This window comes from Perca flavescens, chromosome 10 (genome assembly GCF_004354835.1).
Source record: "Perca flavescens isolate YP-PL-M2 chromosome 10, PFLA_1.0, whole genome shotgun sequence".
Classification (NCBI taxonomy): domain Eukaryota; kingdom Metazoa; phylum Chordata; class Actinopteri; order Perciformes; family Percidae; genus Perca; species Perca flavescens.
This window is the reverse complement of record NC_041340.1, coordinates 25,293,706-25,312,562: the sequence shown is the minus strand read 5'-3', so window position 1 is coordinate 25,312,562 and position 18,857 is coordinate 25,293,706. Positions and strand designations below refer to the sequence as shown.

At 43.0% G+C, this 18,857-nt stretch overlaps 1 protein-coding gene across 1 annotated transcript in view; it reads left to right on the top strand.

Moving 5' to 3' along the window:
- The window catches only part of gfra3 (GDNF family receptor alpha 3), a 33,952-nt gene extending 16,094 nt beyond the window's left edge, over positions 1-17,858 (top strand). The window contains exons 4-8 of the mRNA XM_028588819.1: positions 146-500; positions 1,873-1,982; positions 4,953-5,087; positions 9,694-9,830; positions 17,646-17,858. Coding sequence (XP_028444620.1) covers positions 146-500; positions 1,873-1,982; positions 4,953-5,087; positions 9,694-9,830; positions 17,646-17,858 — 950 coding nt within the window. The remainder of the gene's footprint in view (positions 1-145; positions 501-1,872; positions 1,983-4,952; positions 5,088-9,693; positions 9,831-17,645) is intronic.
- Positions 17,859-18,857: the final 999 nt, after the last annotated feature.

Here is an 18,857-nt window from a genome sequence, read left to right as displayed (position 1 = left end):
CCAGTGTATTGTATGGGACGGCTATGGAAGCTTTTGGAGCAACTATTGGACGAGGCTCGGCACCTCCATTTCCCTCTTCACAACTTTCTGCACACACAGGTGTTTCGTGTTTGGCTAACTGGACTCCCCCCCTACCCCCTCTCAGCCTCATCTTACATGCAGCTGGATGGTGAGAACCAGTGTCTGAAGGCGGCACAGGACTGCGGCCTGTACGAGAAGTGTGGCTCTCTGCGATCAGAGTACGTGCTGGCCTGCACCAAACGGGCTCCCGGGACCAACCGCTGCAACCAGCACAAGTGCCACCGGGCCTTGCGGCGCTTCCTGGAGCGGGTGCCTGAGGAGTACAGCCTGGGAGTCCTGTTCTGCCCCTGCACCAACACCCTGTGTGGGGAGAGGAGGAGGAAAACCATCGTCCCGTCCTGCTCCTACCAGGAGATGGAGGGGCTGCAACCCAACTGCCTCCACCAGCAGAGCTTCTGCCGCCGGGACGACCTGTGCAGGTTAGACACGCAGCCACACAACTCATAACAACTTTACATCATAAAACCGAATAGGCTTTAAATGACACGGGGCGGTTTGATTAGTTATCTTACAGTTGACAGCAAAGGTATGTAATTGCACGGTATGTGCAGGTAACAGACAAACATACATATTAAACATGAATATAAAATAAACAATCAATACAGAAAAACAAATATATACATACCAAATTACTGGTGCATAAGAAAAAAGAGGCTGAATGGGTTGAGTGCAACATTTGTAAGGAATAAAAAGTGCAATGTGCAGGTGTAAAGTCCAGGATGAAGGTTAGTGCAAGTGTAGTGACTAGGGATGGGGGGAGGAGGGGGTTAAGAGTCATTGTCAGTGGGGGTCCGGAGCCTTGTTGGTAAGGCTGACTGCATAGGCGAAGAAACTGTTGTTGTGGCAATGAGGTTTTGGTAGCCTCTTGCCGGGGAGCTAATTGATCGCCCACAGTGCTGCCTCATAGCGTTAGTAGAAGAAAGATCACGTATTTGATATCCTGTTTTTTTTGGGTCGGACTGGTTAACATCATCCAGCCACTGAATGCCTTTGACCACAGATACATGTGAACAGAGTTTTTGGATCAGGTCTGCATGACTAAACTGTAACTGCAGTTCATCTCTGGTCACAGCAGTGTCTGCGGAATAGGCAGTGCTGAATACCTGAGGACACATATGGCTAATGGAGAGCTACTTCAGGGGTAAAGCTGATGTATCAGACCTGACGTACAAGAACAAATTGTTTAGAATGGCATGGTACAGTCAACATTGTTATAAAATAATGAAATCATAATATTAATTATTTTCTAACCCCATTTGTGGAGATGTTTACATTCTCATTTTACTCTCAATTTATTTTTCTTCTGTGAGTGGATTTATGGATTTATATTGCATGCAATGAATAGACTTCACCTAAATTTCACTCATGCTTGTATGATGGGATTTTTATGATGATGATTGCTCATGAAATGAAGTTGTGAAAACAGTGACACTTGAAACAAATTGAAGGATGTAACAAATCGGCACAATATGGCAAGCTGGTATTTGCCCTTGTGAATGCATATACGTCCCCCAGTCTTATATACGTGGACAGAAGCTGAAGGAGCAGTGGATCTAAAGCAAAAGTATCAAGCGGAAAGTAATGATGAAAGGACAGCGAAAAGGCAATATGTACAAGCACTAAAACGGGCCAGTACTTCTTTAAACAACATTGGTGCTGGACTGAAGCCCACATTTACACACACACACACACACACACACACACACACACATGCAGACACACCCAAAACACACACACCCAGATGTCCTGCCCACTTCTTGTGTTTGATGTTGTTGTCTGTGTCGTTGCCAGGTCCAGACTGGCTGATTTCCTCAATAACTGCCAGCCGTCTACTGCGACGGCCAGCGGCTGCCTGAAAGACTCAGCAGGCCTGTGCCTCCGAGCCTACGCTGGACTCATCGGTACGATGGGTGGGGGGGTGGGGGAGGGGTGGAGTTGGGAAAGGAGGAATGATGAGCATGACATGAAATAGAAGACTGCATTTTACCTCCACCAGAGTTTTGGCGTGTTATCCAGTTTGTCTGTAGAATGTTTAGAACTCGTAATTCAGACCCCTGAAAAGGCCTTGGGCATTTGACCCTTGTGTTGTCTTCCCGTCGACCATGCAACTTAGTTCAACATTTTTTTAATCTAAAGTTTTTTTGCAACCTTTTTTGCAACACTTGTTGCTTTTCCCGATGTTTTGTCACTTTTTTAAAATGTTTTTGTCGAATTTTTTCCTGCATTTTGGAAGCTTTTTCAGACATTTTTTAAGCTTTTTTCAAACGCTATAAAATTGAATAAAACACCAAAATTCAATGAAACTAGAACAGATCATTTATTTGACTTGTGCAGAGTGTTGAATAGAACCATCCACGTTACTTTCTTTGACAATTTGGTTGAAAGAAACCCACATTTCGGACAGAAACGTTTTGAAAATGGGTCAAATAACCAGAGGACAACAGGAGGGTTAAACTACGGATTATAATTAGGCAGTGATTTGGATTTCTGATCACCATCTGAAAACTGGGCACCATTACATGTTTTATCTACCTATAAGTAGATCAAAGAAAACATAATGGTAACCAATCGAAAGGTCAAGATGGCAGCATGCAAACATTGATTTTAAAGGACAGAATAGTGATCACAACTGACGGTCATGCTCCAATCTAACCCCATGGTCACTGTCACATTCAACCAGGAATTAAAGCATGATGCTGTTGGAGCCCGCTGGCTGATTTACTGTAGACCAGGCTACTGCCGGTGTGTGCCACTGAGGACATATAGTATCAAGAACCGATAATAATTTATAACGGAGTAAACTACCAATAAAGCTCTTCAAAACTTTTCTGTTTATTTCAATCCATTTCTTCATGTTGTCGTCCCCCAATCAACGACTAGCTGCATGGAAGATATTCATGTATCATCAAATTATCAAAATGGTAAGGCTGGACTAGTCAGTCTATCGTCGCTAAGTCTAGCTCTTATGCTCCTTAGCTACTAAGCTAAGTAGCTGAGCTACTAGGCTACTAAGGTATGTCAACAATACATCCACAATAACCGCGGTCATGTTAGCTAACGATTTAAACCAGGGCCAGATCATTACATGGAGGTTGTGTATTTTGTATTTAGTGTATTTGGACTGGCAGGCTGATTCAAGCTAGATTTTTTTTCACTGTTTTTCCCAATTCTTTTATGTCTATTAATACACATCCATACTGTAGCGACTTCTTTGCAACCTCCATAAGCCGCCGAGAGGCTGAGTCAGGGAACAATCACCTGTATGACGCGCCGTTTGAATAATTCAGATCCACTCCGAGATATGCTTTCGAGAATTTATTGTTCATTTGAAAGTGGGAAAAAACATTAATAAACAAAATACAGTTGCCTGAAAATACTGCAAAAAGTTAAACATAAATGTGGAAAAACTTGCGGTCAACAGAAAATGCAAAAACCCCACCTAGCCTCCGCCATGCAGGTGTCCAGGTGTATGAATAGATTGATTATTGTGAGACCAACCCCCATGACATCCTACGTTACGTAATATGTGAAAACTATTTAAACCATAAACAAACATAATATACATGGCTCTTATACATACCATCAGTGATATGTTTCGCTGTATGACATGACATGGGCATGCTGATAAAGAGATGTGATGAAATGAAGACATATGACAAAAAAGTTTGGGTTAAACCTAAAATGTGCGTCATGAGTGACAGCTGCATGAACCCAACAGCAAAAAGAAAGGTTGAATGTACAGTATATTAATGTCCTAAGACTCTCTCTCAAACAGAGCTAATAAAGCACAAATCTCCAAATAAGAGGGTCTGTACAGAATGGAGTGGAGTGGATGGGTGGAAGGATAGATGGCCGGAACAGGGGAGTGATGGGTGGAGAGGCAGAAAGAGTGTGACTGAGGTGATCACGCAGAGCAGAAGAGGGGGAGAAGAAGCAGCAGCAGCGAGATAGACGCGAGATAGACGCATGGCAGCTGACAAGAGATGTGGACAGAGAGGCACCGAGTGGCTTTCTGCTCGCGCTGACAATGATGGATGACTTCTCTATCAGGATCATCTTCTTAAAGGAACAACATGCACAATACATATTTACAAAAGGGTAGCTGCCAGAGGTAATCAAAAGAATGCAGTGAAATGTTTCCCTGAAGGAAAAACTACTGGTAGGATTTCTTTTTATTTGGCGCCCTACAGGTGGGTTTATATCATCTCTGTTTGTGTACGGACCAAATTAATGAGATCAAACGTGTTAGTATGTGAGCTTTATGTTGGCCGGTGTATTTTTGAACATAAGACGGAGCAAAGCTGCTTGTTCCCTCTGCTGCCAGTGTGTATGCTCACACATGAGAGGAATTCACTCGTCTCCCCACTTTGAAAGAAAGTATTTGCCAAAATGTGGAATTGTTTCTTTAAGACGTAAAAGTGGGTTGTTTTGGGAGTGTGTCGCACTCAGCCGTGGTGTTTGCAACCTCAGCTTCATCCAGGCTTTAACGTATTGTCCACATTTGGGCGTTCTGCCTCTAAAAAGTTGCCAGGTTGGCACTGAGCAGAAAAACACCAAAATGTCCCTTCAGCTCCCCGAGGAAAAGTCAGAGTCTGCATCGTGTTTTTCTACAGGCTGTGTTTCTGCTTTGTTTCAATCCTCTGTCTGTGTCGTGCCATAAAGCGAGCTGATTTCCTCCCAAATTGCTCAAAGTAAAAAAGCAAAGTAGTAGCCAGGAGAGGCCTCCAGGGCTTTTTGGCCAAATGTGCTCCCGGAGATCGTGTTAACATCGCTGGAATACTGTGATAAGCATTAACGTTTAAAGTAAAGCGCGTAGGTCCTCTGACTTGTCCGAAGCTAACGTGCGCCCTCTCTGACCCTCTGACCTGCAGGTACCATCATGACACCCAACTACATCAGCAACGGCTCTGCAGACGTGGCGCTGTGGTGTAACTGCGAAGGCAGCGGCAACCAGTGGCAGGAATGTCTGAGACTGCAGCGCATGTTCACCCACAACAGCTGCCTGCGTGAGTGCACACGGCTACATCTTTGCTACACCTCCACTACAGTGGTGTAGTCTAATGTATTGTAGTGTGTTTACTGTACACACTACAATACAATATATATTTATATATATATATATATATATATAGTGTCGGTTAGAGCTGGGCAATATATCGATATTATATCGATATTGTGATATGAGACTAGATATCATCTTAGATTTTGGATATCGTAATAACGTAATATGGTAATATGGTATTAGTGGTGTCTTCTACTGGTTTTAAAGGCTGCATTACCGTAAAGTGATGTCATTTTCTGAACTTACCCGATTGTTGTAACTGTTCTATTATTTGCCTTTACCAACTTAATCATTATATCCACATTACTGATGATTATTTATCAAAAATCTCATTGTGTAAATATTTTGTGAAAGCACCAATAGTCAACACTACAATATCGTTGTGGTATCGATATCGAGGTATTTCGTCAAAAATATCGTGATATTTGATTTTCTGCATATCGCCCCAGCCCTAGTGTGGGTTGTGGGTGTCCTCCCCCCAGCGTTATTTTGAGCGCCAAAGACTTCATTTCCTGCATTCCGATACACGTTTATGCACCAATTTATGGTGGGAATACCTTTATTTATCCTATGACAAGGAAAACACAGATGACATTGTGGTATCTTTGAGTAGCGATGATGTGATGATGTGTCTGAAGAGTTTTCAGCACCAATTACAAGCCCTGCAGAGCCCGGAGAGCACACAGCCGATGGACACACTCTCTCTTGCTGCATCGAGAACAGGGTTATAAGGGATATGTTTAGATGACATGATAACATAAAAAGATGTGAGTTGGCAAAGTAAAGGTCACAGTCCATTTGAGGCGCTCCAACACTACACATAAAGTAATTGAACCCACTCAGCCACCAATCACAGCGCACAACACAGAACATCCCCTTCAAAATATCACGCCACTGAGAGGTAAATTATTAAACCTATTTCCCTACCACAGTGCTCATGATGACTTAGCACATTTGAGCTTTATAACCGACTTTAACCTTATAAGCCCTCAGATAACACAACATTCAAAATATGTCAAAAAATATACTGGAATGTAAAGCAGTAAGGGGGCTTTCACATCAGTGACCTAAGCCTGGATCACAAAAGTTGACCACAAAGCAACGAGGGCAAAAAAAATTGGCTACTTATATTTGTCTTTAATGTGCGGTGAAGGGAGGATGCTGGCGTTAGGGTAGTGTAGGCGAGGGGCCACCTAAGCCCTTGATTCATAGTGTGTCAGTTTGATTGTGGTAATTGATTGCACATTTGTTTTGGAGTATGCATTACTATAGCACAATAAATCTGCATTAAATCAAATGACCACATAATCATGTATCAACGACCCTGGGCCAGGAAGTATTTCAAGAGATGAGAACTGGTGGCTGACTAAAATCTAATTTAAATGCCATCGGGACTCTTCTATATGTGCACTGCACTGTGGATGGATACTTGTGTACACTGATTCACATAGACTGGGAAGAGCGGGGACTCAATAAGGGCCCTCGCTCATTTCTATCGTTGCTGTTTTTATTGTGAAGTTATTAAAATGTCTGGCGGAAATCAGACATAAATAGCCACACTGCACTGAGGAGGTGAACCTTTGGACATGAATCTAATCATAGAAGCAGAACTACAAAGTAAATGGGATTAGAAAGTGCAAGTGTTTGAGTCTTAGGGCGTTTTCACACATGAAAGTCCGAACCAAGGTCCGGATCAAGGTTCATGTTTTTGTTACATTGTATACATTTGATCCGGTTAATTGTGGTTTCACACTGCAGTTTTGCAAGCGCACTAAAGATCTATACGTGACCAACCTACGTCCTGCCGTCATCACATACGTGAGCTACGTCTCCAGATACTTCTAACTGATTGGTTTGTTGAAGGGCTTCCTCGTCCTCTCATATCCTCTCTGTGTGTCGGAGTTTTTCCAACTGACTGCTGCTCTCCCCCTACTGACTGCTGCTCTCCCCCTGCTGCTCTCCCCCTACTGACTGCTGCTCTCCCCCCTACTGACTGCACTGACTGCTGCTCTCCCCCTACTGACTGCTGCTCTCCCCCCTACTGACTGCTGCTCTCCCCCTACTGACTGCTGCTCTCCCCCTACTGACTGCTGCTCTCCCCTACTGACTGCTGCTCTCCCCCCTACTGACTGCTGCTCTCCCCCCTACTGACTGCTGCTCTCCCCTACTGACTGATGCTCTCCCCCTACTGACTGATGCTCTCCCCCTACTGACTGCTGCTCTCCCCCTACTGACTGATGCTCTCCCCCTACTGCCGCGGCCCTTTTTGTTTTGTTGTGATGTTGAGAAGCAAGACACGGGAACTTTCTTTCTGGAGCATTTATTCAGAGACAAACTGAAACCTACGCTGTACATTTACCACTTAACAAATAAACTGCTGATGTATTCTCTGCTCTGATAGCCGACAGCTGTTTTCTCTGAACGCATTCACCGTCACTCTCTCTCACTAAGCACCTTAAAGGAGCTTCCCTGGTCTTGTAACACAAGGAAAGCCTGCCAGAGCTTTTTGTATTTGGTCCAAAAGTCCGAACCATCCAAAAAATGCTTTCACACTATAAACGAACCGGACCATGGTTCAGTTTGGTCCGGACCGAGACCACCTCTTTTTATCGGACCAAAATTTGGTCTTTTGATCCGGACCGCGGTCCGGGGGAGGTTTCACACCTGTAATTTTGGTTCGGATCAAACTAAAAAGTCCGAAAGTCCGGACCAAACGAGGTATGTGTGAAAACGCCCTCAAGCAACAAATGTGGTGAGAAATAACGGATACGACTGGCACATGTTCATTCTGTTGGTCGATGTAAAAAAGGAGCGAGTTGATACGTGGATAGCCTAGCTTAGCCAACACAAAGGAAGAGGAAGGTGACGGACATCCGGCCGAAATGAAGGGCATCCGGCGGAATTTTCGGCGGCACCGGAGCAATCCCGGAAGTGTAACTTTGTGGATATAGACTAGTGTAAATATTAAATATAAAGAGAAACACCATGGTAATCAGAGAGATTTAGAGCTGATGGTAGCGGTGGTAGCTGTTTCCAGTCTTAATTGTAAGCTAAGCTAACCGCATCTTGTCTCCAGCACTGTACTGACATGAGACTTGAATCAATCTTCTATGTCACTCTTGGAATAAATAATATAAGAACATTTGTTATTTATTTAATTAAAGACGTGTCCTAAGGAGTTAGCTTAAGTTAATTTTATGCAATCAGTTTTTCTAATTAAAGTAAATTATTTTTTGATAACTATATAACTGTTTATGGTTTCAATTCAATTACATTTTATTTATAGTATCAAATCATAACAAGAGCTATGTCAGTACACTTTACATATAGAGTAGGTCTAGACCACGCTCTATAATTTACAGAGACACAACAATCAATTATTTGTGGTTTAAATATAATCATCAATTATTTGGAATTTAGATCACGTTTAAGGGGAGACACTGCCTTTTGATAGAGAAACTACTGATTGGGAAGCCATCCACCAAACATGAGGGAATGTTGGATAGCTGTTCGTATCACTCCATAAATCAGAAAATACTGTCAACAGCCATAAAATAAAAATCTATTTTCTGCATGTTTTTGTGAATAAATGTTATATAAATCAGGCTGTGAGTGATATCTGAATAAAGCCCTGTGTGTTAAAAGCTTCAACAGGGGAAAAAATTTCAACTAACGGATATCAGCATGAAACTTCCCCAGCTAACAATAATGTTTTGTATAACAAGTTTCCTTAGATTGTATGTTTATGTTATTCAAATGAGGCATTGTCTAATGCTAACTGTTGGTGAATTTAGGAGAAAATCTACATACCCACAAATAGACAACATTTGATAAAATAAATGTATTCTTTCCACCAGTCTGAAAGAAGTTATGGAAGATAAAGAGCCCAAAACCTTAAAGTTGAAGAATGATGTTTTTGCCTATACCATCTGCTCTTAAAACACAACCCACCAACACTGCTATCCACGTTGGTTTTGTAAACCCTGTTTTAAACAATGTACATATCTGAGGACCAGAATTCTGAAAACAGAATGAATGTGTCACCATCAAAGATTCTCTGAGGAACAGCTCAAAGGGAAGAAATGAAGAAATGTGTCTGGGTGGCTGCTTCCTGCAGCACTGTTCCCAGCATGAACCCAACTCTGCCTCCTTATACGTATGTCAGCTACATGCTTCAGCCTCAGCATTCACACCAGCCTGACGGTGTGTATCTGCAGCTCCAGGGAGAGCCCTCCAGCTGTCACTCAGTCACAGCAGCTGTCAATACGGCTGTCGATACACACTGAGTCTGTATGTCCAAACACTAAAGCGTGGATCGATGCGTCGATGCACTTCCCATAAAGCTCGGTTGTTTATCAAGCTGCCGACAGCTCGAACAATAAAGCTGCCAAATAGATATGTAGGTTCACGCCCACTAGATGCACGCACGCACGCACACACACACACACACACACACACACGCACACACACATATGCACGTACACACGCACGCACGACACACAAACACTCACCCACAGAGGCACTGATGGGGCTGTGTCTCCTCTGTGCAGGTAACTCTATCAGCTGGATGGGGAGCCCCGGCTCCCTGCCGGCAGACATCACCCCCCCCCCAGCTCCCAGGCCCTCCCCGCTGGTTCAGGAGGATGAGCTGCTGAGCAACAACCACCTGCCTGAACACAACAACATCGTGAGTACACGCTCATCGCCTCCGCACTTTAAATTACCTTTCAGACTTTTATACCCCCGGCCTTTTCTATTATCTTTGCTTTGGGCTCATCTTGTCACTGTCACACAGTGTGCTGTTTATTTCTCGTGTTGGTTTTATCTCCATCGCCGGCGCTTTTTGTCTGTTTCATTATTTTACCGTTACTTTTCACTTTTGGTTTGTGACAACACAATGTGAGTTTTACAGATATTCTTTGTCTGCCACGTCTTTCAAATTTTAAAATGTGTCGATTCTATGTGATACCAATAATCTACCACATGTCCATTGTCCCACAATTATACCTTTTGATATTTAGATTAATATTGTAGTATTCATTTATATTTATAATCTTTACTTGGGCATCTGCAGCACGCCAGTGACTTTAGATTGGGGTGACCTCACACGTTTTAAAATGGATTTATTTATTTATAGGGGAGTTTTTTTTTTATATAAAAGAAAATAGAAATATAAAAGCTGTGTAGAAAAACTTGGGAAATGTTATGAGGGAAGTTGCAAGTTTTAAAGAGTGAAATGTATTTATTTTCACTGATAAGTTGAGTAATAGTTTTGATTGATCAGGCTGTTATTGACATCCTAGAAGAACACAATAGTGAGTCAGCAGAGGAGCAGGAGTTATCAGAACACTTTGGCAAGCCTTCGAAAGATTCTCCAGTGGGTTCCATCCAACAGGAGCAGTGTTTTCAGGTCCAAATAATGGGAGCCTCGTGAATCCAGTTTAAGTTATTCACAATTAAAAACAGCTGTAACCTGGGCAATGCCTGATATATAGAAATATAACAATGATTTGCCATGTTCACAATCTTTCAGCAACAGCTGAGAGAAGACTCAACTGGTCATCGAAACACACAATTCAAATGAAAACTGGAGCCGCGCTGATATTTACTTGAAACACATTTTACGTCTTACAATCAGGGCCCAAATCACCCATGGAGACCTGGTACAAGACTGAGGATTCTAGTTTCGTAGCGCTTAAATGTCAGTAACGACACGACATTTCATACATCCCAACTGTTTCCGTCAACATACGCTACCGGTCAAAAATTTGCCGTCACTTCTAAATTTCTATTCCACTCCATTCCAGACAGAATACCAGCTGAGATCAGTTGCATTGTTTTTTTTAACCAGCGCAGCAGTTATCACATTACATTATGTGCTTACATAATTGCAAAAGGGTTCTCGACTGTTGGAGAAAGAAGTGGCTGATCTTTAATGCAATATCTACATTGCCCATTATCAGCAACCATTCATCCAATGTTCCAAAGGCACATTCTGTTTACTAATCTGATATCATTTTAAAAGGCTAACTGAGAAAACATTAGAGAGCCCTTTTGCAATTATGTAAGTGTAAGTGTTCATTTCACGGAATTCTCTGTTCAAACAGTTGTGAATAGCATAGTAGGTCCTTGACGTCATGTCACAGTGGCATACCTGGGCTTTTGCTGAAAACAACAGTGCTGGCTTTACCGCCCCGACACGATCGAGGACCCAGTGGTCACAGCTGTTTGTTCTGCAGCATTGTAGGCATGCCTCATTCGCTCGTTTTCATTTATTTATCCTGCACATCATTTCATTCATTAAGTTTGCTTACTGACCGTTTACCATTACTATGACAACAGGTGACGCTAGCTCCAATAGCTTAGCTCAAAACCTTATGAACAATACAATTGTAACTAGTGCAATGTGAATGGAAAACCGCTGCCAACAGCTCCACGTCTATAGATCTTTACCGTTGTGTACATGTCAGATACTAAAAAATGAGACAAAATAAAAAGCTTAAATTCAAATAGCTCACCTTGCTGTAGTGTGTCAACAGTTAACTTCATTTAATATTGTATGAGAAGTTGTCTTTTGCGGGTAGCAAATGTTCCACCACAACAAGTTCCTTCCCGAGACTATTTTGCAGAGACACCGTCGCTGTGTCTGGAGCTTAGCGCCGCCCAAGACGGTTGTGATTGGTTTCAAGAATTGCAATGCATTTCTTTTTTTTTTCTCCTATCCCAGAATGTATCTGTGGAGTAGCCAGACCTTCCTCCGCAACAATGTGGAGATAGATATGGCAGTGTGCCACTATAGTTGGGGGAAATTGTACCATTGTTGAGTAGAGTACAGAGGGGGGAATTTATTTGCATGCACAGCTTCACAGTCTGAAAACCTCTAGACGTTGTTTTTCTACACATCATTTTCAGATGGAGCCAGCTTAGATTTGAAAATGTTGCAGTCTCAATTAATCAATCAATCAATCAATAAAATGTTATTTCTATAGCACATTCCATACAAGTTAATGTAACACAATGTGCTTCGTACAAAAGCGACATAAGATAAAATATACTGTATACAAAACATGTATAGAACACACATGCATGCACGCACACACACACACACACACACACACACACACACATACACACACACATACACACACACACAAATCAAGGATTAACATTGAACAGCGACAAACTCAGTTATTCATAGACTTTTGTAAGAAGCAGGGTTCTTAGCCTGTTTTTAAAAGTGTTCAGTGTGGAAGCCTCTCTCAGTTCCACTGGCAGGGTGTTCCCTATCATTGGGGCATAGACACAGAAAGCAGCCTCTCTCAAACGATCAAAAGTGATCCTTTAATTCATAATCTACAGACATGTTCCTGCTATTTGGTTCCTAGCAGGGGAGTGGCAAGGAGATCAGGGTCAGACCTTCAACCAAACAAATGTTCCAACAGTCCTGACCAGACTCCACACAGCCTGTGGCACGCAGACCAGTCCTGGCCCAGCAGTGCTCTGATTTCCGTCCTGTTGGACTGTGTCGGAGTCTGCCAGCTCCGTAATGTGCAGACAGCAGACACGCAGACATGCTCAAATCTGCCGTCAACACATATGTTCTGAGAGCTGCACAGCTCCTGGCTGCCCTTGTCCAACACTGACCATTAAGTGTGGTCCAATCCAATCGCCGTCCTGGCTACTGTAACCCTGGCCAGACCACAATCTGCCGTGGCTGTGGCTCCCTGGCTCCCAGCATGCCTCGCTGCCAGAGATAATCTGGGCCGCCAGACAAGAGGGGATTCCAACTCTCTCTCCTCCTCAGTTGCCCTGCTCCCTCCGCTCTCTCTCTCTCTCTCTCTCTCTGTCCATCTGTGTCTCTCTCCCAGTGAGCGGATTAGATGAGGTGTTGGTTGGAAGCAGTGCATCAGTCAGGCTTCATTAGTAGGAATTTATTCATGCCCGTATGTCTCCCTCCCTCTTTCTCTTCCATCCCCAAATCCCCCACTTCCCTTCCTCCGTCCTTTCCTTAGTTTCTCCATCCTTTTTTTCATTTGACCCATTCATTCATTCCTTTCTTTCTGTTCTTGTTTCATTCAGTCTTGAAATCCTCGAGCCTCCCACTCCCCCCCCCACATCTTCTCAGCTGTTATCTTGTCTCTCCGAGGAGCTGCGCCTTGTTTATCTCGAGTCAATTTCCCAGAATTTGAAAGTTTTTCACTTCACAATGCTGAGTAGCGCTCAGGCCGCAAAACAAAAGTCACACTCAGTAATACAGATGACTGCTCTTAGATTCCCATGTTCCATTTTAACAAGGAATGCAGTCAAACATGTAGCGCGGTAGGATTTTATTGTGATTGTGAATACCAGTAGTTTGTACATTTTCGCAATTGCAGACATTGGTTTTTGTTTTACTGCCAGTGTGCCTTCCAGTCAGTGAGATAACACATGAAAATGACATAATTTAGAGCAACAATGGCCTTTTTGGTTAAGTTAATTATTTGAGATTTGAAGACGATGTCGGATCCAGTCACATTGTCATTGTCAGTCATGTTTCCTTATACAGATAGATAGATAGATAGTCTGTATTGTCCACTGGGGAAATAAGTTTTCACAGATCAGTATCTACTGATTGCATATTAATACTTACAATGAAATACAGTACAGTACTGTATTCTTATTAGAGCAACTGAACATGACAACTCCCAACACATTACCAATATTCAACGTACTGTAACAACACTGTATATAATAAGTATATGTTTAAGTTCCCTGGACAAGTGCTGTTCCTTAAAATACCCCAAGTCTGTCTTCTTCATTCCAATTATCTTCAAAGAAATATTAACAATGTGCTTCAGGCTTGTTCTGCCCCCCACCAATGTGTTCTAAAAGTAGCAGATCAAAGGAAAGGGCACACGACTCTCAGCACAGGATAATCACTCAGAATAAGTGCAGAAAAGTTTAAGCTTTTGAAAGAAGGTGCTCTTAATTTTAACATCCCATTTTAAATGATTGTCAAACACTGCACACCATTCATGTTAGAATGGGTTTCACTGCTAATGAACAAAGTGATTTTCACATCACTTTACAAAAGTGAGATAAGCCAACCCATAATGGGTTTGTGTGCCCTGAAGGAGAGCAAGACAACAGCCGTGTTTACAGCAACTGCAACTGTCAGACTAGATGATGAAAAGTTCAAAATAAGTCAAAAAATGTCAGTCACAAACGTGAAACGAGCAGGTATGGGAGGCAGTATTTCAACCAAATGACAAGAGTGCTGTATTGTTATCGATAGAAGAACAATCTGCACACAATAACCCAGCACGGGCCTTGGGCTCCTCCAGATGTTGGTGCATATCATTGAATCTGAACATGTGGGCGTCCTCAACATTCATCAGCCATAACACTGCAGTGAATCATATTCATCAACAGCTTTGAACTTTTAAATGACGACTTCAAATGGACTCACACATGGACACACATGATACCTTTGACATCATGTTTAATAGCAACACATGTGCGTAGTTTTAGGAAAATACATGATCACGCAAGTAGGGAATGAGTCCTTACCCCAAGTGAAGGAGTTCAAGTACCTTGGGGTTTTGTTCGCGAGTGAGGGGACAATGGAGCGGGAGATTGGTCGGAGAATCGGTGCAGCGGGTGCTGTATTACATTCAATCTATCGCACCATTGTGAAAAAAAGAGAGCTGAGCCAGAAGGCAAAGCTATTGATCTACCGGTCAGTTTTCGTTCCTACCCTCACCTATGGTCATGAAGGCTGGGTCATGACCGAAAGAACAAGATCCAGGGTACAAGCGGCTGAAAAGGGTTTCCTCAGGAGGGTGGCTGGCGTCTCCCTTAGAGATAGGGTGAGAAGCTCAGTCATCCGTGAGGAGCTCGGAGTAGAGCCGCTGCTCCTTCGCGTCAAAAGGAGCCAGTTGAGGTGGTTCAGCATCTGGTAAGGATGCCCCCTGGGCGCCTCCCTAGGGAGGTGTTCCAGGCACGTCCAGCTGGGAGGAGGCCTCGGGGAAGACCCAGGACTAGGTGGAGGGATTATATCTCCAACCTGGCCTGGGAACGCCTCGGGATCCCCCAGTCGGAGCTGGTTAATGTTGCTCGGGAAAGGGAAGTTTGGGGTCCCCTGCTGGAGCTGCTCCCCCGCGACCCAATACCGGATAAGCGGATGAAGATGGATGGATGGATGGATGATCACGCACTAACATGTGATAAAACACATGACATCTGTGGGTATATCCACCATTTCACTGGAAAACAACAGCGAAGTGGTCTCAGTCTCAGCCAGAAAATCGCCAAACTGGAACAAAGAATATCCATCCTTTATTGGGTTAAGCTCTAGGAATCCCTGGTTACATTGAGCCCTGGTAATGCTATCGCAGCTGAAGGGAAACTTAACTCTACCGTGCCTTGCGCAGACAACCTGTCCCCCTTCGGCGTCTGTATGGAGCGTACCGGACAGAGCAACAGCTCGACAGTGGCGCAGTAAGATGACGTAGTATTAAGAGAGACAACGGTAGAGAGTAGTATGAAAGACCGAAAATCCTCGTAAGGAGGCAGGTTGGGGGGGTGGATGGGTCAAACAACACAGGACTTTCACCCAGGAGACCGGGATTCATGTCCTGTTCTTGTCCCATGTTAGCCTGACGTCGTCATACTCAGATTCTAGTCAGAATATGAGTCTGATGCTGCTCCATTGGGCTTATTATGATTATGGGGCGTGTTTCAACCGAACCAGGGTAGAAAATGCCTCTGCACTTAATTAGATAGACCTACAGCCAATGAGAGCAATGGAGACATACGTCACAGAAGCTGCAAGTCAAAGGCAAGCTTCGACAGAGCAAAGGCAGAGGTGCAGACAGTGCGGCAATGTATATACATACATGATTTCGGTTCTCTGTTCCTCTTTTAAAATGAATGCGCTGTCGGTATCTTCTATAACAGACGCGATGGCAGCCATCTTTGTCGTAAAAAAATTCAACCCAAGCGAGGTGACGTGGTTGATTATGTTACTGTTGATCATCTGTCCATCATCGTATAAAGCCCGCCCTGACAATTTCATTGCTCAGAACAACTCTGGCTCGAGCATAGTTGCTCCACAGCGGATCAAGTCCAGACCAAACTTCTAACCAAACTAAATTCGGCTGGCATCCAGGTTAGTCCCGCATGTCACTGAAACGTACATTTTGTAACCCCACCCACTATCTTTTCCTAAAACTAACTGTAACATTCTTGTGCCGCATGTCAGTTAAACCTACGTCCCGACCCGGAGCGCCAAAATGGGACACCAAGAGTCCTCACTGTGCGCGTTTAAATATGATGCTAAATAAGTATTTTGCCGTATTTAACAAACGTCAAAGGCACCCGACCAGGTGTCGCTTTTTGATGCCATGGAAGGGGGAATGTGTTTGCTCAGACCCAGCTCCTTCCCAGGTCGAAGGACCCTCGAGCAAACTAGGTGCTAGACCGAAGGCTCCCGTTAGCTTGTGGGCCACCATCCGTAAGAGCAAACATTTGTCAAAAGTCCTTTGTTTTAATTTAAGCTATCTTACATAATGATAATATACTTCCCATACAAATTACTAACTAAAAACAAAAAACAAATTGCGTGTACATATCGTACGTGCTCCTTTTAGCATGATACTTTATTCTATTCCTGTCAGTGGTTTCAATATTGAGTTAAGGGTATGTTGGGGGTCAAATCAACTTTGCTTAGGGCCCCAACAATACTTTGACTCGCCATAAAGAATGGTTTCAGACCATCCACCGTGAATCACTTTAAATAGTATAAAGTATTAGTATTAAGAATTTAGGATGAATCGGTTGAATCTCTGCTCACAGTGTCTCCGAGACATTCATTTACACCACCTACATTTCATTCGATTGGTTTCTCCTTTTCATTTTTAATAAAAGTGCATTTTAAATTCAGATTAGCTAATCCAAATTCTGTTTGGTCAAATTCAGTCTCAAAACCTAATTTCAAATTCTAAAATACAAAAGAATTGTTTACCTTTTCATTAGCATGAAACATTTCTTATGCAAGTTCAATTTCAAAATTCAAAATTATGTAATAAAAATTTTAAATTACCAAATTTGATTTATGTGTCTGGCACAAATATCTGCCCAAAGAATTCAATCTTATTTTTCACTATTTACCATCTGAGAGTTTGGGTCAACACTTCCGTACCGTTGTTAGACGCTTGTATCTAGAGATGTCCTGATTGGATCGGAAAGTATCGGATCAGAGCCGACATTGGCATATCTAACCACTGCACTAAGTGCAATGTATTAAGCTGAAGACATCTTTTGTTACTTTGTTTACTTTAAAACAATGTGCTATTATCTATGCAAATACAAGTATCGGAATGGGACTTGGTTTTGGCAGATATTACATATTTTTTAAATCGGATTGGTTTTGGGGTCCAAAAAAGTGACATTGGGACATTGTTAACTGTGAAAAGGTGTATATTGAGAAATATTTTTACTAACAGCGTCTTCTCCCTGTCAGCTGGTGGAGAGTGAGGAAGAGGAGGAACTGACCCAGACAGAGGAGGAAGGGGATGAGGGGGACCAGTTTGACGTCATCCCGCTGTACTCGGAGAGGGCCACCGTCTCCAATCTGGGCTCCCCGGGGACAGCCGGGGCTGCATCCGTCACCGCCAGCCCTCCTGACGCCGTACTACTGCTCCTGCTTCTGTTGGCCTCGCTCAGCTGGGGCTAGAACCCAGGACGTAAAAGACACACACACACACACACACACACACACACACACATACACAAACACACACACACGTTCACATTCACGTATGATGGACCTGCCAACAATCCTGGACTGATTGCTGTAAAATCATAGGACACATAGTGAAGAAATGGACTTCACATTTTGTCAGTAGCATCCTCTTGAGTCCTCACTTCTGTCCTTGCTTCCTTCCTAAACCTGTTTTGAAAATGGCACTTTGTACAACGTAGTGTGATTGCAGCTGCAGCGGTGAATTAACAAAAGGCCTAGTCGTGGTAGGTGTCATATGCAGCCATCCACCAACGAGCATAACGTAGCAGCTCCCGTCATAGGCTCAGAACAATGTTCATTTGCGTGGCTTGCTCAGTTGTTAGCAGACAGACAAACAGGCCAAGGTGTGTAAGCAGGATGATATATTGGCTTGTCATATCATACACATATTAACTGCAGGAGCTAAGTAGAAAAATATAAAACTGCTCACATCAGCCTCCTAATCATCAGAAGTGAATATACATTTCTGACAGCAATGATATCTCCCAAAGACACAAACTGGTGCCAAAATGGCTGCAATCGCTGACAGTTCAACACAATAAAACAAATGATATTAAACCAGACGCAAGTATGAAAAAAGGGACGCATAGCTTGCGCAGTTAATGTGTGGTTTAAATTGTTAGCAAAAGGCTACAATATGTACCATAGTAACAGTAGTACAGTGCAGTCAGACTTTTTTTTTAACTCAATGATTATGTTTACATGCACGTAATATTCTTGTTTTTGAACCTTATTCTAAAAAGAAAATATTCCGACTGAGTTGTTGACATGGCTAATGAAAGTGAATATTCCACTAATTTTCCCGTTCATATGCAGCCATGGAAAAATAGGATTTTTCAAAGTGTTCCAGCAGTGGAGGACTTTGAAACCAGCTTCTAGAAAAGGCCGGCTCGTGTCCAAAAACCATGTTGATATCCAAGTCTTTGATAA